General features: G+C 45.2%; 1 protein-coding gene across 2 annotated transcripts; it reads left to right on the plus strand.

Annotated features, from left to right (window-relative positions):
- The first annotated feature begins 295 nt into the window (after positions 1-295).
- On the plus strand, positions 296-21,984 carry MCM3 (minichromosome maintenance complex component 3). 2 transcript variants are annotated; one of them, XM_070419347.1, is made up of 17 exons: positions 296-443; positions 1,603-1,715; positions 2,309-2,517; positions 3,230-3,360; positions 5,247-5,485; positions 5,966-6,074; positions 6,860-7,013; positions 7,290-7,421; positions 7,923-8,131; positions 9,287-9,461; positions 9,815-9,941; positions 10,760-10,910; positions 15,645-15,785; positions 16,716-16,819; positions 17,562-17,650; positions 18,084-18,153; positions 21,249-21,984. In XM_070419347.1, exons 1-17 carry the CDS (start codon positions 366-368, stop codon positions 21,445-21,447), a joined length of 2,430 nt encoding a protein of 809 aa, XP_070275448.1. In that variant the 5' UTR covers positions 296-365; the 3' UTR covers positions 21,448-21,984. The 2 variants fall into 2 exon arrangements, with proteins under 2 accessions (XP_070275448.1, XP_070275449.1); XM_070419348.1 differs by lacking the exon at positions 1,603-1,715 and having other exon boundaries at positions 316-443.
- Positions 21,985-24,752: the final 2,768 nt, after the last annotated feature.

Here is a 24,752-nt window from a genome sequence, read left to right on the forward strand (position 1 = left end):
TCCCAGAATGCATCGCTTCCAGTTCTTCCGTCCTCGGCTGCCCAATGGCCAGGATCTACAAGACTCTTTTCGGCCCCATTGGTCAGTTTTCCCGTCAGTGAGGGCGGAACAAGGCGGGGATAAACCCCGGATGATCCATTTCCCGCCGTCGCGAGGCGCCGCTAGTAAACGCGAAGAAGAAGCAGCTCTCTATTGGATAGCATTTAGTCTGGGTAAGAGGAATCAGCCAATCAGAATGTGCCTATCCTCCCAGAGACCCCGCCCCTTCCTCGTGGTAACTTTTGGTGGCGGGAAAAGTTCGGAAGTTTCGCGCCAAGGCGGGGGCATCCTAGAACCTACGCGGGGCTCGGGTAGAACTGACAAGCATGGCGGGGACCGTGGTACTGGACGATGTGGAGCTGCGGGAGGCGCAGAGAGATTACCTGGACTTCTTGGATGACGAGGTGAGAGAAGCTCGGGTCGCGAGGTTCTTGAGCGTGGAGCCTGGGGAGGCGGACGGGCCGTGGGAGGCCCGCCTGGCCTGCAGGTGCCGCGGCCGAGCCGGCGGGCGCAGGAGCCTTCCACATATTCTCGCGGTGGAGTCAGTCCTCAGCTGGTTCTCTGCTGGTGAACCTTAGCGAGCCGTCCTGTAACTTTCTCCTAAGTACAAGTGATGGGTGGGTCGCCCGAAATTTGACAGGCTACCTTCGGGGACAAACAGGATGGCAAAGGCCGCATGGACTTTTTGGGAGTCACTCCCGGCTCTCTTGATTTGGGGAGGTTGCGGGGGGGCGGGGGGGAAGCATCGCTACCGTAAGGTGGTGATCCGCCGCGTTTAGGGTCCCCAGGCTTAGAGAGTGACTTCCTGTTGGGAGGGAGACTCCCTAATTGGGCAGTATTCCTTTTCAATACTGAGTGAGATGCCAAGGGAAGGTGGTTGTAATACAGGTAAAGGGTCTCGTGTGCAACCCGAGATCGGAAGCCGTAGGATGTTGGTAAAGCATCCTGAAGGGCGGCTGATGCTGGGCCTGTAAACACATAGCTAAGGCTCCCAACTCCTTTAGGTCCGGATCCGAGAACTCTTTCTGTATTATACAGATGGTCGGGAAACAAAACATTTTAATCCTGTATGTGACTTTAAAATGAGCATTCATTTTAACATGAGTATTAAAAGCCCGTTTCATTTACACTTTGACAAGGTTTGTATTTATTGCACTTGAAAGGTTGAGAAGTGACTGCGTACAGAAAGCTGTTGTTCATAGGAATAACAGCAGGGACTGTGGGGGAGTAATAACCCCACACTGTCCCCTTTGGGTGAAGATGGAATCGGAGGCTAGCGAGTGAGGATATGGGAGAGATGGGCATTTATCTTGCTGCGAGAGCTGCCTCTATTGAAAAACATTTTTGAATTGTGGCTGTTGTTATACACTGAGTGGCCAGGTTATTATGACCACCCCATCAGTACAATGAAGTGAATTAGTTATGCAAATAATAATAAAACCTTGAGAGTATTTGCTTAGGAAGTTTTCAATATTCAGTATTTTTGAAAGTGTCAATGAAGTACTGATGGGGTGGTCATATTAATCTGTCCACTCAGTGTATGTGGTGGTGGCTCTTTTGCAGGAAGACCAGGGAATTTATCAGAGCAAAGTTCGGGAGCTGATCAGTGACAACCAATACCGGCTGATTGTTAACGTGAATGATCTGCGCAGAAAAAATGAGAAGAGGGCTAATCGGTGAGTGGCAAGCATTTCCAAGGGGATAGATATCCTGGCTCTGGGTGAGAATGGTTCCCTTCTCTCTTCCCCACATTGGAACTGGCTTCCCAAGAGAGGACCTGGGTGAGATATTTTTTTACCTTGAAGCCCTCATTGCCTCACCTACTCCTATGTTGTTGCTTTTTAAATCCTCACCGGAGGACATGCTTATTGATTTTTAGAGGGAGGGGGAGGAAGAGAGAAACATTGATCACTTGCCTTCCCATACACACCTGACCAGGAATCAAAACTGCAACTTAGGTATGTGCACTGACCTGGAATCGAACCCACAACCTCTTGGTGTACGCTCCAGCCAACTGAGCCATACCAGCCAGGGGCCCTGCTCCAATCCTTTTCTCTTCCAAAAGTAGGTGGTAGGCATTTTCCTCTTAACAGCCCCCCCTTCCATGTTTAGTTGAGTATCCTGAGTCTTGTAGGATGGGAGGAGAAAGTAGGAGCCAGATTTTCCTCCTTGGCCTTTATCGTTTAAGAACGTCCACTTCTGTTTTGAGGGTCAGCTTTTTTTGAGTTCTGCTCTCTGCCTAATTATTCTTTCTCTTGTCCATATGCAGCCTCCTGAACAATGCCTTTGAGGAGCTGGTTGCCTTCCAGCGGGCCTTAAAGGATTTTGTAGCCTCCATTGATGCTACCTACGCCAAGCAGTATGAGGAGTTCTACGTAGGGTTGGAGGGCAGCTTTGGCTCCAAGCATGTCTCCCCCCGGACTCTCACCTCCGTCTTCCTCAGCTGTGTCGTCTGTGTGGAGGGCATTGTCACCAAGTGTGAGTGTGTTAAAGTAAAGGTCTGAGGGAATGGAGGTGGACTGACAGGGCCTGAGAAAGCAGGAGAGGTGGAGTAGAGCTGGTAGCTTGTGGTACCAGAAAGGTGGAGCATTTAAGTTACCAGGTGAAAGTTGGAGGAGCTCCGAGTAATTAGGAGGACCTTGAGTGGCCACCTGTGCTCTCAGGATGCTGAATTCTGCTGAGAGGGGAGGAGTCTTGGCTCTTGGCAATCTCCTCTTTCTAACCCTGAACTGCTATCTCATTTGGGATCTGTTGTACTTAAAGTTTTACATGGGTATGGTGATGTTCTGTATAGAAATGTAAAGATGAATACATGACACGTGTTACTGAAACAGCTTAAACTAGTTGGGACATTAATATTTGGAGTCATCATAGGCTTGCCTGGGTTAGGTCCCACCTTTATGACTGTCTAGTTCAGTGATGGCGAACCTTTTGAGCTCGGCGTGTCAGCATTTTGAAAAACCCTAACTTAACTCTGGTGCCGTGTCACATATAGAAATTTTTTGATATTTGCAACCATAGTAAAACAAAGACTTATATTTTTGATATTTATTTTATATATTTAAATGCCATTTAACAAAGAAAAATCAACCAAAAAAATGAATTCGCGTGTCACCTCTGACACGCGTGTCATAGGTTCGCCATCATTGGTCTAGTTGGATGACTTCATATGCATGTTTTCCATTCCTAGGCTCTCTAGTTCGTCCCAAAGTTGTCCGCAGTGTCCACTACTGTCCTGCTACAAAGAAGACCATAGAGCGACATTACTCTGATCTCACCACCCTGGTGGCCTTTCCTTCCAGCTCTGTCTACCCCACCAAGGTGAGGGGAATGAATTGATTGAACCTCTTTGGAGGTTATAGTCAAATATGTCTTTTAATGCAAGTAATTGGGTAACATCTGAAGTCTTCTAAAAGAAAATAGGGTGAAAGTTAGGACTGAGGATTAATCTAAAGGAAAGATTGATTGTTAGCCAGAACTTAATATGGAAAGTTCACAAATTTTTTTTATAAGAATAAATATTCACTGTAGAAAATTATGGAAGGGCTGAAAGAAGGATATAATTTTATAGACTAATATGGAAAATACCTACACTACAAGGATAGTATGTGCTCTTTGCGGGCATTTTACTGCAGGTTTGAGAGAAGGTTGGCCTAAGCAATGACTTTATTCTTAGTGTGCAGGTTGATCTGAATTGAGAATGGCGTGAAGCTTTACTTAATGAGACAAAAGAAGATTATTGCTATTGATTACTTGATGTTTGAACTCATTCTATCAAAGAAGAGCTGTCCCCACCATTAATTTTAATTGAGAGCTACTGTATCCAAAGAATTGTTAGGCACTGTGGAGGACACACGTATAAATAAGACCCAGTTCTTATCTTCAATATTATTAACTGGTAGAGGAATCTTAGCATTCTCTTACTATATAAACAACTAAAACAACAATGAGTATCTTAGAATTATTACTGCAACTTGCTTTAGAGTCATTTAGTCTATCTCCAGATGATATATTGAAGTTTGGAGAGGTTAAGTGACTTGCTTATGTCTTAGTGATGATTCTAACGATGGGAGCCATGTCTTTTTACTTTTAGGCCACTTGTATTGTCTAAGTAATCCTGCTCTCTAGAATCCGCCTTTCTAGACTTTCTTCTGCAGGAAGTATTCAAGGAGTACTCTCCTACCAATTACTGTGGCCAAACTTCTTTGCTTGAGCTGTGAAATACACCAGACCAGGCCTTTGGAGGTGTGTCTACTGTAGTGCTTAGAGCTTGGATTTTGGAGTTATGTCTGCCTTGAGTCCTGGCTCCAGTACTTATGGTGTGATCTTAGGGAACGTATTTAACTGCTCCCAGCCTCAGTTTTTATAATCTGTTATAAAATGTGAAAAATACCTGCTTTACTGAGTTGTGATGATTGCATGAGATAATTCCATGAAATAATAGCAGTGTTTTGCACATAGTAAACATCTACTAAGTGTTGTGTTTTTTCTTGAAAACTCAAATGGCAAGTAAGTAAAACTTTAAAAATGTCTTTACTAAAGTTTAATACACATACAGCAGCATACAACTTGATGAATACCTATAAAATCAGCATCCAGAACAGGAAACAACCTTACCAGCAATCAAAAGTCCCTCCTGAGGGCCCACACTGCCCTGTTAGTCTATTGTCATGTACAGCAGTATAAATTATTTTTGCCTATTTTTATATTTTATCTAAATAAATACTCTTGTGTTGGCTTCCGTTTGTGAGATTTATCCTTGTGTGTAGGTATATTTCATTGTATAGTTGACTTGTGTGAGTATACCATATTTATTTAATCATTCTGTTGCTGGCATTTGGATATTGTCTAACTTGGTCATCAGAAATAGTGCTGCTGTTAACTTTGTAGAACAAGGCTTTTGTTGGGTATTACATAGGAGTGGAAATATTGCATCATGGTGAAAGTATATATTCAGCGTTAGTAGGGGAAGGATCTTAATTTAGATGTTATATAGCTGTGGTCCATTCAGACTAGAGATTGCCTCTTTCATCTAGATGGTTTGTTATTAGATCAGGTTGGAAAAGCTAGAGAAGATATTTGGCTTTTTTGCTTCTGGATGTTAAAATCATGAAGTCATCAAATTATACTTGTTTCCCACCACAAATTAGTGTGGTATTTCTAAGACAGAGCTGAGATAACTGTGCTTTTCTGTGTGCCTTTTCCAGGATGAGGAGAACAATCCCCTTGAGACAGAATATGGCCTTTCTGTCTACAAGGACCACCAAACCATCACCATCCAGGAAATGCCAGAGAAGGCCCCAGCTGGCCAGCTTCCTCGCTCTGTGGATGTCATTCTGGATAATGACCTGGTGGATAAAGTGAAGCCTGGTGACAGAATCCAGGTGGTGGGGACCTACCGTTGCCTTCCCGGGAAGAAGGGAGGTTACACCTCTGGGACCTTCAGGTAAAGGGTCAGTCATGAAGTGTTTGGAATGCTGCTGGCAGCTTCCATATTTGGTAGTATGCTTTCTCCAGTTTGCCATGTTCCAGAGAGTTATAACAGGTGGAGTGCACTATCTGCCTGGGAGATGGGATACCTGTTTTCTATAATATAAAACTGATAATACTCTCTCATGCTAAAAGTGGGAGTTACTGGTAATATGATTATAGTCTCATGGCTTACCTGGGAGTATCTCACATTTTCCCACCTCACCTCCTTCCTATATACATTTCTACTTGAAACTCTGTGGGTTAGCAGGAGATGCATTCCTGAGTTGAGGCATTGCCAGATGTTTAGGTCATAGATGAAGAGAGAATCAATTATTTAATTCAGAACAGCTTTCTTTTTTTTAAAAAATTGATATTCTAGATTATTAACTTAAAAAGGCTCTGATGTTAGGAATTGAAAATAGCAGGCTTTCTCTTAATTCTCCTCTTTGTCCAGGACCGTTCTGATCGCCTGCAATGTGAAGCAAATGAGCAAGGACATTCAGCCTTCATTCTCTGCGGAGGATATAGCCAAGATCAAGAAGTTCAGCAAAACCCGCTCCAAGGTCTGGGTGTCCTTCGGGGCGTGGAGGGTGCGGATGCAATTGTACGGGTTGTGTTGGGCATGGCCATCTTTGTACTGGACCAGGAGGAAGGTCGAGGTTTTTCCTCTGAAGTTTTTGGTGCTAGCTTCTAGTTTTGACCCAATCAGTGAGCAACAGGGTGTTTTTGCTGTTTGTTCTTTAATATTTCTGTTGTGATACCTGCTGGGCTGCTAAGTGAACCTAAGATAAATAAAGAATAGGATTTAGAATATCAGTGTGCCAGTGAGTCTTTACTGAAGACATTAGTGATACATTGCTACTTGAATTTAAAATGGTGGTTTTATTTGTTTTAGTTCTCAGAAACATTTTTCTTTTTAAAGAAAATGTTAACATTTAGAATTGAACAAAATATAATGCATGTGTGCCATAGGTTACTGCTGAAACACAATACATATTTTTATTGAACCTAAAATGTTTTGAAACTGGAAACACTTTTTCTGGCTTAAAAATTATGATCATTTATGATTAGTATGAGTGGAGAGTATAAAGATAAGCAGATTTCAGTTTTGATGAGGGATCACTTTTTTTCTTAAAGATTAAGCAAGTTTTGGAATGTAGGCTTCCTCTGTAACTGCTTTGAAAATGATCTGATCAATGTGATTTGTCTTAGAGAGGAAGATTTTACTTTCGGAAACAGTATTTGTATTTGTGTTTGTGTATATCTTCAAGCATTTTGAATAGGCTGTATTGTAAAGTGGAGCTCAGCACAATCCCATGGAATCTCATTAGACTTTCACACCCTGTAGGATATCTTTGACCAGCTGGCCAAGTCGTTGGCCCCCAGTATCCATGGGCATGACTATGTCAAGAAGGCAATCCTCTGCCTGCTCTTGGGAGGGGTGGAGCGTGACCTGGAAAACGGCAGCCACATCCGTGGGGACATCAATATTCTTCTTATAGGTATGGTGCTGGGATTTGCTCTAGACTCCTGGTCTTCCCTAGTGGAGTGTGGTTGAGGACTCTATAACCTGTACCGGGCTGCATTTTAGTCCTGTAAATGGTCTCCTGGTTTATATATCTAAAATATATTTTTCTGCAAATGATAAAGAGAAAGTGAAGGAAATACTGTTAATAAATTACTATATATTTGTTATGTCAAGAGCTGTTCTAAAAACTCATAACTTGGGGATGTGGAAACTTTCTTAGAGAGTCACCACTGCCCCTATCCAATTACAGGAGACCCATCGGTTGCCAAGTCTCAGTTGCTGCGGTATGTGCTTTGCACTGCACCCCGGGCTATCCCTACCACTGGTCGGGGCTCCTCTGGAGTGGGTCTGACGGCTGCTGTCACCACAGACCAGGAAACAGGTAAGAGAGGGTGTAAAGTCCTTGGCAGATGTCTAGCAGTGAGACCAAGCATGTAGAGAACTGAGTGTCGGACAACAGTGGGTGAGTTATTTAAGTTTGGGTGACCCTCTATTGACAAGAATGTCTCCTAGAAGGCTATTTAAAAGAGTTTTTGAGGAGAAAGCAAATTGGAAGGGAAATGAAAACGAAGATTGTACTGTTTCCTAAATTAGAGGAAGGAGTTTGAAGACTAGTGGAAAGAGAACAGATCTACTTGGGAAATTCCTTGAGGATGAGGATGAAGAGAGAAGAATCTATAAAGGAAGTTGGTTGGAGTCTTGCTGCGTAGGGGTAAAAGTGGGGCAAGGAATTACCCACCAGGGATTCCTTAAGTCTCTAGTTGCTGATGTCACTATATTCTCATGTGGGACACTAAGAGGGTCCCAGGAGGGGGTTGAAATCTCTCCCTCTGTCCCCTACAACCTGGATTATAGCATGTATATTTGTCTCCCTGCTTCCCAGGAGAACGCCGTCTGGAAGCGGGGGCTATGGTCCTGGCTGACCGTGGTGTGGTTTGCATTGATGAATTTGACAAGATGTCTGATATGGACCGCACGGCCATCCACGAAGTGATGGAGCAGGGTCGAGTCACTATCGCCAAGGCTGGCATCCACGCTCGACTGAACGCCCGCTGCAGTGTTTTGGCAGCAGCCAACCCCGTCTATGGCAGGGTCAGTGGAATCAGGCACTTAACCGTTGTCCTCACCTTCATTTAGTTTTGCTGGATAACTGGACTGAGAAGTTTAGTTTAGGTAACCCAGGGAAACAACAGGCCAAAGACCAAAGTAAGCTTATTATCTTTAGGCCCTCTTGTTGCTGTCCTTGGTTTAGGGCAGTGATGGCGAACCTTTTGAGCTCAGCGTGTCAGCATTTTGAAAAACCCTAACTTAACTCTGGTGCCGTGTCACATATAGAAATTTTTTGATATTTTCAACCATAGTTAAACAAAGACTTATATTTATTATATTTATTTTATATATTTAAATGCCATTTAACAGAAAAAACAACCAAAAAAATGAGTTCGCGTGTCACCTCTGACATGCGTGTCATAGGTTCGCCATCACTGGGCCCTAGTGGGTCCTGAATTGAAAGATAAGAATACAGGGATTCTTGACTCCCAGGGGAAAACTCCTATGATTCTTTCTTCTTCTTCTTCTTCTTTTTTTATTTTTATTTCAGAGAGGGAGAGAGAGCTAGAAACATCAATGATGAGAGAGAATCATTGATTAGCTGCCTCCTGCACGCCTCACCCTGGGGCTGGAGCCTGCAACCCAGGAATGTGCCCTGACTGGGAATCGAACCGTGACCTCCTGGTTCATAGATCGACACTCAACCACTGAGCCATGCCAGCTGGGCTCCTACGATTCTTAAAACATAGTTTAGATTATTGATAATTTTCATTTTACTCATTACTTTCTGAGTAAGGGACTCCAAAGTTTCTAAGTTTCTCTGGTTTAGCCAGCTTGTCTTCAGGGTTGGTCCTGCCTTGGGAACGAGAGGAGCAGAATAAAGCTTGGGGAGGAGGAGGCTGTTTTTGAGATCCACACACAGCCTGATGGAGGCACCTACGCTAGGAGGTGGGGCTCTCTTTGCTGGGAAGGAAGGAGGTGGGGCCTGGAGTCACTCAGGTCAGCTGAGCTTCAGTTAGAGAAGGGTTGTGGGTAGAGGTGAATTACTATTTTAATAGTGTTAAAATTTTCTACTTTACTGCTTCTGGTTTTTTTCTCTAAGGCCTAGTCTTTCATTCTCACTCCCAGAATCAATCCAACCTCCTTGTCCTTTCTATTGATTGTTGCCTCCACTTTCCTTTTCTCTTGTGTTCCCAGTATGATCAGTACAAGACCCCTATGGAGAACATTGGGCTGCAGGACTCACTGCTATCCCGATTTGACTTACTCTTCATCATGCTGGACCAGATGGACCCTGAGCAGGATCGGGAGATCTCTGACCATGTCCTTAGGATGCACCGTTATAGGACACCAGGGGAGCAGGATGGAGATGGTGAGACCACGAGAAGAGTAAGGGAGAGAAGGGAGCCTAAACTGATCTCCTTATCTGATGCCCAATCCAGGTGGTGGGGTGTGTCTGGGTTGATGTCGAAGATGCCATTCCTGGCCACCTCCTTTTACTGCTCACTGGAGGTTATCCTGAGGTGTGTCTTTTGTCCATTTCTGGGCCTGGGAACACCTTTGAGCATCTTCTGTGGGCCAGGTGGTTCCACCTTCCTTACTTTTGGCCTCGGCATGTCTGTTTCCTTGGGGGTCCTTGCTTTGTGAGTCTTTCTCTTCCTTCCTGTGCAGTTCCCCTGGTTAAGCTCTTTCTTACTCTCCTTTCTCTCCCCTTGGGTTTTCTAGCTATGCCTTTGGGTAGTGCTGTGGAAATGTTGGCCACCGATGATCCCAACTTTAGCCAAGACGACCAGCAGGATACCCAGATTTATGAGAAGCATGACAACCTTCTGCACGGGCATAGGAAGAAAAAGTGAGCATTTCTCAGACCTGTCCCTTGAGGAAACTGAGATTTGTGTTATATTAGAACCTGTATATCTAATATTGTATCATATTAGGGCGTGTGTATATATTTATGCTGTCCAGGCTAAGATTATGCTGGAATCATAACCATGTGGACCTGTTTTCTTCTGGATCCACAGAGACTCCCCTTTTCCGGGCCAGTTGCCTTATAAATGTTTGTGGGTGATTAAGCTTAGGTTCTGATCTTTTCCTGAAATAGAAGATCGATGGCATGCCTAACTGATTGTGGGTGTGATGTCATCTTGTGAAGGATTTCGCATCATGTAGCTATTTATGTTGAGTTCATGGTGAAGGGTCAGGAGATGGCAAGCCCTGGAGGCTTTGCAAGTTGATTTGGATAAAGGAAACTTGCGACCAGATGCTCAAAGCATGAAATGTGAGCTCTTATACCTCTATTTTTGGCCACAGTGCAGTAGGAAACATAACATCATCTTCAAACCTGTTGGTTTAAGAACATAAAGTTTCAAGTCAGAAAACTGATTTGAGTCTACCTAAGCTTCTCTGCACCATACTTTTCCCATGTATGAAATAGGGCAAATAATAGATAAGCTTCTTAACTCACAATTAATACCTAAGCGATACCTGTAGAATTAAATAAAAATATGTGAAAGGGCCTTGGACATGCTCCATATGAGATTTATGATAATGGGTTCTAGGCTGTCTCTGCTTTGCCACTTGGTCTTGTCTTCTCTGAGGAGAGGCAGAGCCACCGTCTCAGGCAGGTGCTGAGGTGTGGCAGGGCAGGGAGTTCACTGTGTGTGGGTCTAGGGAGAAGATGGTGAGTGCGGCTTTCATGAAGAAGTACATCCACGTGGCCAAAATCATCAAGCCCATCCTAACGCAGGAGTCGGCCACCTACATCGCAGAGGAGTACTCACGCCTGCGCAGCCAGGACAGCATGAGCTCCGACACCGCCAGGGTGAGTCCCCAAGGACAAGAGGGCCCTGGGAGTCCCTTAAGCATATGGCTGGGAAGAGTCCTTACTATATGGGGCTCTGAAGCCATTTTAACTTAGCGATTCTTTACCTTTTCCTTCTGGTCTTGACACAATGGTAATAATTTCCTTTTACAAAGGAAAATGAAATAAGAACCTCCGAGATAATATGTATCTGATCAGTTCAGATGATGTTGGCCACCAGAATCTGTGGTCTGTTTAGCAAACATGAGCCACTTCTGGGAACTGAATGAGTCTATTCTTATAGGCAGTGTTAAAATAAGAGCTCAGATCTGGGCTGGGGAGGCAGAAAGGCAGGTAGAAAGATCATGCATACGTATTTATAAATATATACCACAATGTGGTACTTGAAGATGACTGCATGTGAGATTGTTGGAGACAGATGAAGAAGCATCAACTTTTCCCTTAGACATTCCAGAAGGTTATGAATATCAGGAAAGGATTCCCAGAGTGTGATATTTGAGCTGTACTTTGACAGATGACTTGCAGTTGGACAACTGTGATGATTTTCCAAAGCTATTTCTAGAAACCTTACATACCAGCCCATGAGTTTATCTAAATCTTTTGGGGCAGTTTAGTTCATACAGGATTTTACCAAGAAACCCAAGTCCAAAACCCTCATTCTGCAATACAGACATAGACTCTTGGATTCTATGTGATCCCAGATCATCTACTTCAGCCTCACCCAGGATAGGAATTGTGTTTTCTAGAATTCCTTCTGGAACTTCATTGACACCCCAGGGAGAACATGCCTAGTATATCACTGCATTGAAATGTTACGATAGTCTTCTACTTATTGAGCTTAAACCTGCTTCACTGTGATGCCTACCCATGAGTCTCAGTGTTGTTTTCTGGAGATTTTGTATGACTTGTCTTCTTCAATTAAGCAACTCCCTTTCTTTTTAAGTTTCTCACCTATGAATACACTCCAGTGTGTCAAAGGCCTCTCACTGCACATAATATACCAACCAGAGCTATAATGGAGCGCATAAACTCCAAACACTGGTAGCTTTCTAAATCATTAAAAGTTTTGGTTAACTTATATAAATATAAATACATTTGTTTTTGAATGTCAGATTGGGTTTAAATGATAATTTTAAAGACTTGAAAGTAGAAGTGACCACATACTTCACTGGTGCATCATACAGCGGGAGGTATGGTAGTACAGCCCTTCGTCCTGGCCCAAGGTTTCCAGCTAATTTTTGGCTCTTTCACCTCTCTGCTCACAGTTTCGTTATTCATAAAATAATGAGAAAGTTGGATAAAGTCAAGGATGCTTAACAAGGAGAGCACATCAGAAGCACCTGGAACTTAAAAAAAGTACAGGTGTCTAGTCCTGTGTGCTAAGGAACACAGACATTCTGGTTCCTTGGGCCAGGGGCCCTGTTCAGACAATAACAGTTAAAAAAGGTGAAGGCAGAGAACCTTTGAGATCTTCCTTCCCAGCAATGTTCCTCAGTTTGGCACAAATAAAATCTTGTAAAAATTCAAAAAAAAAAAAGGTGAAGGCACCCCAGTTTTGCATGCACCCTCCTCTCCTTTGAGAACCGTTTGATAAGAACTTGTCAGAGTTCTGCTCCTCTGGACTTAGTGAGTTCATCCAATTTTTAAAAATGTGTCCTCTTTCACGCCCCTCATTAGCATGGCCTTGGACAAGTTATTTGAGTCCCATTTTTGTCATCTATAAAACTTTTTCTAGTAATGAAGAGCATTAATGACACAAAGAATGTAAAAGCAAAGTTATTGGTGCATTAGGCCTGCAGTAAGGGACTCTTTCTCCCTTCACGTTGGTACTCCTTCTAGGCTTTTCTTTTTTCTTTTTTTTTAATAAATCTTTATTGTTCAGATTATTACAGTTGTTCCTCTTTTTTCCCCCCATAGCTCCCCTCCTCCCAGTTTCCACCCCACCCTCTGCCCTTATCCCCACACTGTCCTCATCCATAGGTGTACGATTTTTGTCCAGTCTCTTCCCACACCCCCCACACCCTTTCCCTCCCTCCACCCCGAGAATTGTCAGTCCACTCCCTTTCTATGCCCCTGATTCTATTATATTCACCAGTTTACTCTGTTCATCAGATTTTTTATTCACTTGATTCTTAGATTCACTTGTTGATAGATATGTATTTGTTGTTCATAATTTTTATCTTTACCTTTTTCTTCTTCTTCCTCTTCTTAAAGGATACCTTTCAGCATTTCATATAATACTGGTTTGGTGGTGATGAACTCCTTTAGCTTTTTCTTATCAGTGAAGCTCTTTATCTGACCTTCAATTCTGAATGATAGCTTTGCTGGATAAAGTAATCTTGGTTGTAGGTTCTTGCTATTCATCACTGAATATTTCTTGCCACTCCCTACTGGCCTGCATGGTTTCTGTTGAGAAATCAGCTGACAATCCTATGGGTACTCCCTTATAGGTAACTGACTTTTTTTCTCTTGCTGCTTTTAAGATTTTGTCTTTTGCTCTTGGCATTTTAATGATGATGTGTCTTGGTGTGGTCCTCTTTAGATTCCTTTTGTTTGGGGTTCTCTGCGCTTCCTGGACTTGTAAGTCTATTTCTTTTTTTTTTTTTCTTCATATATTTTATTGATTTTTTTACAGAGAGGAAGGGAGAGGCATAGAGAGTTAGAAGCATCAATGAGAGAGAAACATCAATCAGCTGCCTCCTGCACACCCCCTACTGGGGATGTGCCCGCAACCAAGGTACATGCCCTTAACTGGAATCGAACCTGGGACCCTTCAGTTCGCAGGCCGACGCTCTATCCACTGAGCCAAACCAGTTAGGGCTTGTAAGTCTATTTCTTTCACCAGATAGGGGGAGTTTTCTGTCATTATTTCTTCAAATAGATTTTCAATATCTTGCTCTCTCTCTTCTTCTGGCACCCCTATAATTTGGATGTTGGTACGCTTGAAGTTGTCCCAGAGGCTCCTTACACTATCTTGATATTTTTGGATTCTTTTTTCTTTTTGCTTTTCCGGTTGGGTGTTTTTTACTTCTTCGTATTTCAAGTCTTTGACTTGATTCTTGGGATCCTCTTATCTGCTGTTGGATCTCTGTATATTATTCTTTATTTCAGTTAGTGTATGCTTAAATTTCTAGTTGGTCCTTTTTCATATCCTCAAGGGTCTCACTAAATTTATCGGCGGTTTCTAGAAAATTCTTGAAAAACCTTATAACCGTGGTTTTGAACTCTATATCCAGTAGTTTGCTTTCCTCCATTTCTGTCATTTGTGATTTGTTTCTTTGTCTCCGCATTTTGGCTGCTTCCCTGTGTTGATAGAGTGGCTTTCTGTGCTAGGTGTCCTATAGGGCCCAGTGGCTCAGCCTCCCCATTACCTGGGGTGGACACTCTTGGTGCACCCCTTTGTGGACTGTGTGCACAGTCTTGTTGTAGTTAAGCCTTGATTGTTGTAGGTATCACTGGGAGGAATTGACCTCCAGGCCAATTGGCTGTGAGAATCAGCTCTGTCTACAGTGGGAGAACTTCTGTGCTGAAGACACCCTTCTGGGGCAAGACTTGCTTCAGTGGGGCTTTGGTGCTCACTGAGTCTGCCCCCTGAGTGTGTCCCTTATGGATCTGAGGAGTTGTAATCTGGATGGTCCCAATCTGACCACTGGGTACACTGGCTCTTGGATCTCTAAGGAGGTGCTAATTTAGCCTCTGCCTGAGGCTACCCAGCAGGAGCTGTGGAGAGATCTGCAGGTTCCTCTTTCTTGTTTGGGTTTTGGAGGTGCCCAGATGAGGCCCAGCTGTGAAGCAGTGCAAGCTGCTGTGGGGCCTTGGGCCTTCTTTTGGATGTTCTGGGTCTTTCTGACCCAACTGCAGTTTGTTAGGTAATTTTAGATCTCAAAGGGCCAGCCCATTCATATGCAAAAGCCTCTGGGCACAGCTTGGGTGGGGCGGGGTCTCAGGGAATCAACAGGGCGGAGCAAACAGCTATGGCTGATCCTAAGTCCTGCCCTAAGAGGCCCCACTTCTCAGTGTCCCGCAGTAATCGCTGCAAGCACCTCTGAGAGAAAGGCGCCCTCCAGTTCCGCCTGCTGCCAGACAGTCCAGTTTCTCCCCGTATGAGTCTGGGTCCCCAGAGACTCACCCAGAACTGGAGTCAGGGCCATCGGGAGCTTGTGCCTCCCTCCCGATTGCAGAAGACACCGGTGTCCTCCGTTGCCAGCCCCTTTCTGCGGGCGCTCGAGCCTTCGTACCTCTGCACTTTACTTCCGCACCTCCTCTAAGTCTCAGTGTGCTTTTCTCTTTCCTTCTAGTTGTAGAATTTCCACTCAGCCAGCCTTCCTGTGGTTCTGGATGATATCTGTTTTGTCTTTTAGTTGTATATTTGAAGTGGTTGTGCGAGGCAGCAATTTCAGGTGTTTACCTATGCCGCCATCTTGGTTTCTCCTCTAGGCTTTTCTTTTCTTTTTTTTTTTTACTTTTCCAGCTGCAAGATGCCTAATTTTCTTCTTTCCTGTTCACCTACTCCTCCCTCCCTCAGCTCTCTCTCACACATATTTCCGTGATAATATTCATCTTTCTGAATTTCATATGGCAGTTGTAGAGAATACAGAGCTCTGAATCCTTTGCTTGGACCTCCTAGAGCTTGTCTGGTAGTGTCATTATTTCCTTATCGGTGCGGTGGGAATGATGGGCATGCCTAAAGAATATGTGTAATTATGGACAAGGAATTCTCGTTTTCTCCCCCAGACCTCCCCAGTTACAGCCCGGACCCTGGAAACCCTGATTCGGTTGGCCACGGCCCATGCCAAGGCCCGCATGAGCAAGACTGTGGACCTGCAGGATGCAGAGGAAGCTGTGGAATTGGTCCAGTACGCTTACTTCAAAAAGGTGAGGATTCAGGTGCTTGGCTGAGAGTTCCTTCTGAAGAAACCACTGGTGCTTGGGCTTCACCGCCTCCCCTGGCCGTCAGCTGTGTTTGGGTCATCAGCAGAAAGTAGCATCTATCTGCCAGTGTTCAGTTGGCCTCTGTCCTTTCTCTGGGACCTGCAGCACCAGTGGTTCCCAATCTACCTGCATGTGAGAAGCAGCTAGAGAGTTTTAAAATACCGATGCTAGAGCCCAGAGGGATTCTGGTTTCATTGATGTGCTATACCTTCTCTACTTCCTTTGCCCCTTAAAAAGGTAGATGTTTCTAAAGGATTGACCTTGATAATCTTCCTCTTCTATACTTTTCCCCTTGGCACCTCTTCAGGTGTCCCATTGGCACCTCAAAAACTAATGTCACAAGTTGAATTCTCAGACTTGCTTCTTGTATTTCTGCTTGTGACATTTCATCTCTGTCATTTTAGACACCAAGACTTGAAATCTCGACTCCCTTTTTCTCATTGCCTCTGCCCCTCAATCGAACTGTAGCTTTTTAGTCATGGGTCTGATAAACTTTTCTTGGCTATTTCTCTTTCGTGGGTGGGCGTAGTCTTAAATTTAAATTGAACACCTGATTTATAAAGAAGTGAATTGTTTCCCACTTAACCATTATGGGCTGGACTTTTTTCTCATTCATTTCTTTATTCGGTAAACACTCATTAAGCACCTACTATGTGAAAAGAATTGAACACACCACTCAGCATTTCTAAGGATGAGTAGCAGCCTGTCCCCTGGTCCTGGGACTTGGGGACAAGAGAGGCTAGGTGAGTCCTTAGACCCATGGGCATCATTTCTGCTGATGGTGCAGAAAGGACTCTTATTCAGAGTTCTTTATTCCGTTCCTTAGCATCAGTGACCCCTCCCACCACCCATCCATACTTGGCTTGGTCCTAGGTTCTGGAGAAGGAGAAGAAACGTAAAAAGCAAAATGAGGATGAATCAGAGGCAGAAGATGAAGAGGAGAGAAGCCAGGAGGACCAAGAACAGAAGAGGAAGAGGTAAAGTTGGGCAAAGAGAAATGGAGAAAAAGACTTCAGTTGAGGCTCGGGGAGGGGGAAGGGTGAATCAAGTCAGTAGACATCAGGTTCTTCAGGGGAAGGGTTCCTGGACCTGCACACCTTGAGGGTGAAGGTAACTGGGACAAAGGAGAGAATGAGCGAGCCCTCACTGTCTTTAGTGTGATGCTTTGTCCTCTTTCCTGCTAAAGAAATGCTGAGTAGCAGTAACTCACTCGAAGGTTTTTGAATGTGTGTTTCAGAATTTTCCCCTCAGGATTATTTATTCCTCTTGGGCCTGTGGTTGAATTTGTGATGGTGGGTGATAGGGAAAAAGCATTAGGAAGCAGAAAAAGTAACAGTTTATACAGGCCTGGGCTTTTTAAATCCTCACTTGATCATACATGTATTTTTTTCTACCCATTGATTCTAGAGAGAGAAAAAGAGAAAAGTTGAGGGAGAGAGTGAGAGGAAAAGAGAGAGAGAGGAAGAGAAACATCGATGTGAGAGAGAAACCGACCAGTTGCCTCCTGTACTCATCCTGACTAGGATTGAACCTACAACCTGGGCCTGTGCCCTGACTGGGAATTGGTCCTGTGACCATGAAGTGCATGGGGATGATGCTAACCATTGAGAACACCGGCCAGGGTGTTTGACTTTGATTGTCAAAGGTTCTGATTCCTTTTCTCTATGATCAGAGATACAGGCAGGGCTCCCTAAAGCTTAACTGCTATGGGTCTTTTAGGAGGAAGACTCGTCATCGCTCAGATGCTGGGGATGGGGACTCATACGACCCCTATGACTTCAGTGACACAGAGAAGGAAATGCCTCAAGGTAAGAGAGCATCCCCTATTGATAATATTTTTAGTTGCTCTGTGCACTGCATTTTGTGGGGACTCCCATATGGTTCTGCTTGGGACCCTGTGTCCAAGAGGTTTGTCCCAAGAGAGCCTCAGACACTCAGTGAACCTGGAAAATAAGCTCTGGCAGTTGTTTGCTTCTCTCTTTGATGAACTGTGCTCTTTGCCAACCTGGCGTAAACATCCCAGATCATGTGTATTGAGGTCTCCTGCCTGACACATGCTTATATTATTCATTCATTGGGGAGTTCCCTTTACCCTAATTGTCCTGCCTGGCCCCGGAATAACTCTAGGAAATAGTGTTCAGCAGGCTCAGTGAGGGTGGGAGCAGAGATCACTTCTCTGGTGTGTATGCAAATGGCTTCCTTGTTGTCCTCTCACCCTCTGCCACCATTTATCTTCTAAAGTGCAAACTCCAAAGTCAGTGGACTCACAGGAGACCAAGGAATCCCCAGAGGTGGAGTTGAGTGAATCCAGGTGAGTAGGGAAGGAATTTTATGTGTGCCGCTGAGGCAAGGATTTCTTCTAGGGGAGAGGATATGAAACAAGCTGCTTGTCAACAGAGCTTAAAACCAGAGGCCCAGGGATTTCTAAAAACATTTATATTTTGATTATACTTTCAAACTTTAAAAAGTTGCAAAAATAGTTTGTAAAGAACTCTTGTATACCCTTTGTTCAGAATTCCTAGGTGTTTGCACTTTACCATTTGCTTTCTAAACAATTCTCCCTGTGGGAATTTTAAACCTGAAGACCCAGTGAAGTCAGGAGGAAGAGTCTTAGAGCAAGGACAGAGTTTGTGTCTTTGACACTTGGCTCTTCTCAGTAGGAAATATATGTAGATGTAGATATAGGTATAAGTATGTTTACATATAAAAATATAAATATACTAGAGGCCCGGTGCACAAAAATTTGTGCAGTGGGGGGGGGGGGGGGGGGGCGGTCCCTCAGCCCGTCCTGTGCTCTCTCGCAGTCTGGGACCCCTCGGGAGATAGTGACCTGCTGGCTTAGGCCTGCTCCCTGGTGGCAGAGGGCACGCCCAATCCCTAGGTGCAGCCCCTGGTCGGGCTCAGAGCAGGGTCGATTGGGGAGTTGGGGCGCCGCCCCCTGTCATGCACAGAGCAGGGCAGATCGGGAGGTTGCGATGCCACCCCTAGCCACGCTCAGAGTACAGCCGGTTGGGGGGTTGGGGCACCACCCCCTGTCACACTCAAGGCAGGGTCGATGGGGAGGTTGCGGCGCCACCCCCTGTCATGCACAGAGCAGGGCCCATCGGGGGATTGGGGCTCCGCACCCTGTCACACACAGAGCAAGGCTGATCAGGGGGTTGAGGAGCTCCCCCCTGTCACTCACAGAGTAGGGTCGATAGGGGAGTTGGGGCACCGCCCCCTGTCACCCACAGAGCAGGGCGGATAAGGGGGTTGGGGCGCTGCACCCTGTCACACTCAGGGCAGAGCCGATGGGAAGGTTATGGCTCTACCCTGTCACACACAGAGCAGGGCCTGTGGGGGAGGGTTGGGGCGCCGCCCTCTATCACCCACAGAGCAGGGCCGATCAGGAGCTTGAGGCACTGCACCCTGTCACACACAGAGCCACAGGGCGATCAGGGGGTTGGGGAGCTCCCCCCTATCAGGCACAGAGCAGGGCTGATCAGGGGGTTGGGGCGCCTTCCCTTGTCACGAACAGAGCAGGGCGGATGGGGAGGTTGTGGCCCCACCCCCTGTCACACACAGAGCCACAGGGCAATCGGGGTTTGGGCGCTGCCCCCTGTCACGCTGATCCCGATGCTGGGAGGCATATTACCCTTTTACTATATAGAATAGAGGCCTGGTGCACGGGTGGGGGCCGGCTGGTTTGCCCGGAAGGGTGTCCTGGATTAGGGTGGGGGTCCCCACTGGGGTGCCTGGCCAGCCTGGGTGAGGGGCTGAAGCTCCCAACCGCTCCTTTTTTTCTTTTTTTTTTTTTTTTTTTTTTTTATTCTGAGCCAGCTTTAGCTCTGAGGCCTCGGCTGCTGAAAGCCGGTTTCTGGCCTTTATTTTTCCATCTGTATTTGATACAATGTTGCGGTCAGGCTGGTTTCTGGGGTTTTGTTTAGCTTCTATATTTTCAACATAGTTGCAGCTGAGAGGCCGGCAGCAGCAGGTGGGGAACATTGGAGTCCACAGTCACTGGAGCAAGCAAGCCTTCCTGTTCGCTTCAGTGCATGGCTGCCGGCCGCCATCTTGGCTGACAGTTAATTTGCATAAGGATATGCTGATTAGCCAATGGGAAGGGTAGCGGTCGTACGGTAATTACCATGTTTCTCTTTTATTAGTGTAGATATATTAATATTTGTAATTTATAGATATACAGCTCCCTGAAACTCTAGTGGTAAATCTCTTCAACTCAAATTGACAATTCATTTGTTTTGAGTTGAAGAGTTTTACCACCAGAGTTTTAGAAATAGTCTTATGGAGAAATTTTTTTACTGGGCTCCTAAAACACTCCATGGTTAAGTTTTGCTTTTTTCTTTTAGTACCTTAAACACACACAACACAATATGTTTACTGAAGAGTTGGAAAACATTGGAGAGTATTTAGGAAAAAATATTAAAATCAATTGTAATTCCGCTCATGAGAGAAAACAATTGAACTACATCTGAAAGCATTTTTGAATCAGCTCATACAGATCTCTTTTTAATGACTGCAGGGTTTTCCATAGTATGGATGTGTAAAATGTTGACATTTAGGTTCCTACTGTTTACAGTAAAACAGTAAATCTGTTTACAGTAAAACATCCTCATTTATCTGTGCACTTGTGCAAGTGTAGCTAGCTGTAATGTTAATGTCTAGAAATGGACTTCCTGGGTCAAAGGATATGTATGTACTTTAAAATTTTAGTGCTTGTTGCTAAATTGCCACCCAAAGATCCCATCCCAGTTTACATTTCTACCAACGGTATATGGGCACGCCAATTTTCCACACCCTCAAAGGCCTCTTATTTTAAAACTAGAGGCCTGGTGCACGAAATTCGTATACTGGGGAAGAGGGGGCGGGTCCCCACAGCCCAGCCTGCACTCTCTCGCAGTCCGGGACCCCTTGCTCCTTACTGCACGCTGCTCCTTACCGCTCGGCTCACTGCTCCTTAGCACTACCATGGAGGAGGGAGAGGCTCCTGCTACCGCCACTTCACTCACCAGCCATGAGCCCGGCTTCTGACTGAGAGGAGTGCACTGACCACCAGGGGGCAGCTCCTGCGTTGAGCGTCTGCCCCCTGGTGGTCAGTGCGCGTCATAGCAACCGGTCTTTCCGCCGTTCAGTGGATTTGCATGTTAGGCTTTTATTATATAGGATGCTGTTGTTTCTCAGTGCTCAAATCGAAGGTTTCAGGAAGCTCTATAATACAACAGTTTAGTTTTAAAGGGAGAAACGTGTGTGGAGCAGTCATCAAAGGCGCATGTACATGTGTGCATGTTTTTGTGTGGGGGGGGGACTGCTATACTGTACTAACCCTTAGGCTTTCCCAACATAGATCTTGCATGAAAGCATTTGGATTTGTTTACTCCTCCTTCACCCATTTTTTCCTGTTTGGGGCAGGTTGAAGGCATTCAAGGGGGCCCTCTTGGAGGTGTTCCGGGAAGCTCACGCCCAGTCAGTGGGCATGAATCGCCTCACAGAATCCATCAACCAGGACAAAGACGAGCCCTTCTCTCCAGAGGAGATCCAGGCAGCGCTGACCAAAATGCAGGACGACAACCAGGTCATGGTGTCTGAAGGCATCATCTTCCTCATCTGAGGAGGCCTGTGTCTGAACTTTGGAGCTCTGCCAAGAAAGCTCTCGTCCCACCCCACCCTCACCCCTATCTTGGTCTTTGCCTTTATTCCCTGAATAACTGTGTTTAATTAAACCGAAGTTGAGGGTCACATGCTGAAGCTGAAACCGGACTTGGTGGAAGCTTTGGAATGGAAGCTGCCGTGTGGTAAAGCAAGAGTCAAGTGGGAAAGGACCAAGACGATGGGCTCTCGTTGTCAAAGACAGGATCATATTCCCCACTTCCATCCCAAAGCAAAGCCACCTGTTGTTTGCTGTAAATAGCATATGACTTCTGAGTACTTTGGGGCACAGCTGGTTTTTGTTTATCCTCTCTGTTGGTTGGCTTTTATTTCCTCTGAGCACTTTGGTCTAGAGTGGGCTTTGTTTTACACTGGTGGGGAGATGCTCTGAAGCAAGGCATGAAGGCCAAGGAAGCTTTGTTTGAAGGAGCACCAGTTTAAATAACCTCTGACCTAAATATCCAAGACTTTGAATAAACAGCCATTTTTGTACTGTGTACATGGCTTTAACACTGTGTGCTGTTACATATTTAATTTTGTTTTCCTTAAACGCTCTGCCCTACAAGATTTGCTGCTCCCACATTTGCACCAAGCCACCACAAGGTGGCAGCAGGCTGCTGTGCACTCTTTGGGGATTAAGTCTTTAGGTAGTTTTCTTCTTCAGCGACACCAGCCTTTATCAGTTAAGATTGTGCAAACCAAACCTTGCTGATATGAAATAGATAAATGGCCACAGGAGGCCAGTGAGTGAAAGTCCAGGAGCAGAATTGACCCTCTACCAGGCTTTTCCGAGCCTGAATCAAATCCCCTTCATGAAGAGACAATACCTAATTTATCAGATACCTCTAAATCATGTCAGGTTTTTGTTTTTTTTTTAAGTATCTTTTATTGATTTTTTACAGAGAGGAAGGGAGAGGGATAGAGAGTTAGAAACACCGATGAGAGAGAAACATTGATCAGCTGCCTCCTGCATACCCCGTACTGGGGCTGTGCCCACAACCAAGGTACATGCCCTTGACTAGAATCAAACCTAGGACCCTTCAGTCCGCAGGCCGACCCTCTATCCACTGAGCCGAACCAGTTAGGGCTATCATGTCAGTTTTGCCCGTAGAGATTTTCTAATAGGATTCTTGTGAAACCACTTATACCTGGGTGTCCAGCCCTTGGGATTTGTTAGTCTCTTTGCACAGAAGTTTGTAGAGGGGCCAGGGCAGTACTTCTACTATTGTAGGGTCTGAATCACTTCTGAAGAACATTTAAGGTTAATTCAATAAATAAAATGTGTGACTATGGGGGCCCCGGTCCCATGGATTGGAAGCTGCTCTCGAGAAGAGGGGCTTTGCTGGTTCTCAGCTGTGAGATTGGTGAGGAACTTCTTCCTTTGTGCTGGGAGGAGCCCTCACCCTGAAGCCACGAAGCAGAAGATTTTCTGCAGGGGAGACAAAACTGTTGGGGAGTTCAGTGTCATCTTTGTGACTTATTTTCAAAGACGTGAATGCCCAGTCCTGATGGGAGTGGTTTAGAGTTCCAAAGGGGAAAGGGCAGTGGTACCAGGGGGGAGTTTGACCTTGAGCTCTGGCAATGAGTAATGTGCTGTGTGCAAAAGTAAACTTATAGCCCTAGCCGGTTTGGCTCAGTGGATAGAGCGTTAGCCTGCGAAATGAAGGGTCCTGGGTTTGATTCTGGTCAAGGGTACATACCTTGGTTGCAGGCTCCTCCCCAGCCTGGGCTCTGGTTGGGGCTCGTGCAGGAGGCAACCAATCTGTGTTTCTCTCATATCCATATTTCTCTTTCTTTCCCTCTCCTACTCTCTAAAAGTCAATAGAAAAATGTCCTCAGGTGAGGACTTAAAAAACAAAAGTAGGTTTTCATTCTTTTGAGCCCTACAGGCTGAGAAGATGTGTGCCTAATGTGTTGGCATTCTAAAAACGGGAAGTATAATTATACAGGGGTGGGCAAAAGTAGGCTTGCAGTTAATATATCAAATGAGGGCACACAAAATAGCTACAGGAATTGAGGGGCCATGAGAGAATCAGGAGGAGAGTGGAAGCTATTGATGGGGTGCTGGTATACACAAAAGCTAGGGGCTGTCATAAGTCTCATCAGATCTGTTCCAGAAAGGCCAAACATTTTATCAATAGGACCCTTACTCTCCTTCACTCCTGAGAAAATGAGGCACAGTGTGGAAGAGGAACTAGGTGCACTCAGCGTTTTGGTGATAGCTGTAATACCTTGCCGACAGCTCCGTTCTTGGCAAGCTAACAAAAGAATAAAAGGTAGACTGTTTTTGGCAGCCACAACAGATATTAGTTGTATTAAAATAACTTGCTCGTAGGGACTCTCAGTGACTCTCCAAAATTTTGTATTATTTTCCAACTTAGAAAAGCATAAGAGAAGTTAGTAAGCACTGAAAAAATAGGTCAAGAGCTCTGGATTCCTGCTGGGGGAACCCGAACGGCAGCTCAGGCCGGGCCTTCCCAGGGGTCGGTGCCCTCCACGGCAGTGTTGCAATGGCACTGGTGACCCAGATTCATCAGGGAAAATACATGCTGCCTTCCAAAGGAGAAGCCTTTAATTTAGCTTTGTGTCTGAAATACTTAAAATGATCTGTGGGGATTAGAGAAATAAGCTGTACCTTGAAAAATCATACCGCCTCATTCCTTAACTCTCCTGGATAAATGAAGTGTCCTTATGAATGGATAGTTTTCAAAAAAGACAATTTGGTTATTGTCACTGGGATTGAGTCTGTTCTCTATTACCAAATAACTTCCATTAAGTTTTGTGCTGCTTGTTATTTCATCTGTAAAATGGGTTAATTACTGCCTGTGGGTGCTTGTGAGACATAACTTGCTGGGGTCCAGCCCCAGCGGGTCCAGGGGTCCCCAAAGGTGTGGACGGAGTCGGCGATGAAGGAATGACATGGAGACAGCGTTCAGTTGATCAGCAGCCTAGCCAGGATCTCTAGCCAGGAACTCCAGCCAAGTTCTGGTCAGGATCTCCAGCGAAGTTCTGGCTAGGATCTCCAGCCAAGTTCTGGTCAGGATCTCCAGCGAAGTTCTGGTTAGGTTCTCCAGCGAAGTTCCGTAGCCAGGTTCTGTCCAGGATCTTTTGCCATGTTCTCTCCCTAGGTTCTCTCTCTAGGTTCTGTGTCCAGGTTCTGTCACTAGGTTCTGTCCCTAGGTTCTGTCTCTTGTTTCTGTCTCTAGGTTCTGTCTAGGATCTCCAGCCAAGTCCTGTCTCTAGGTTCTGTCCTCTGCTGTCTTGTTA

The sequence above is a fragment of the Myotis yumanensis genome, unplaced genomic scaffold, assembly GCF_028538775.1.
Source record: "Myotis yumanensis isolate MYYU_CA2020_CCGP unplaced genomic scaffold, mMyoYum1.0.hap1 SCAF_6, whole genome shotgun sequence".
Lineage (NCBI taxonomy): Eukaryota > Metazoa > Chordata > Mammalia > Chiroptera > Vespertilionidae > Myotis > Myotis yumanensis.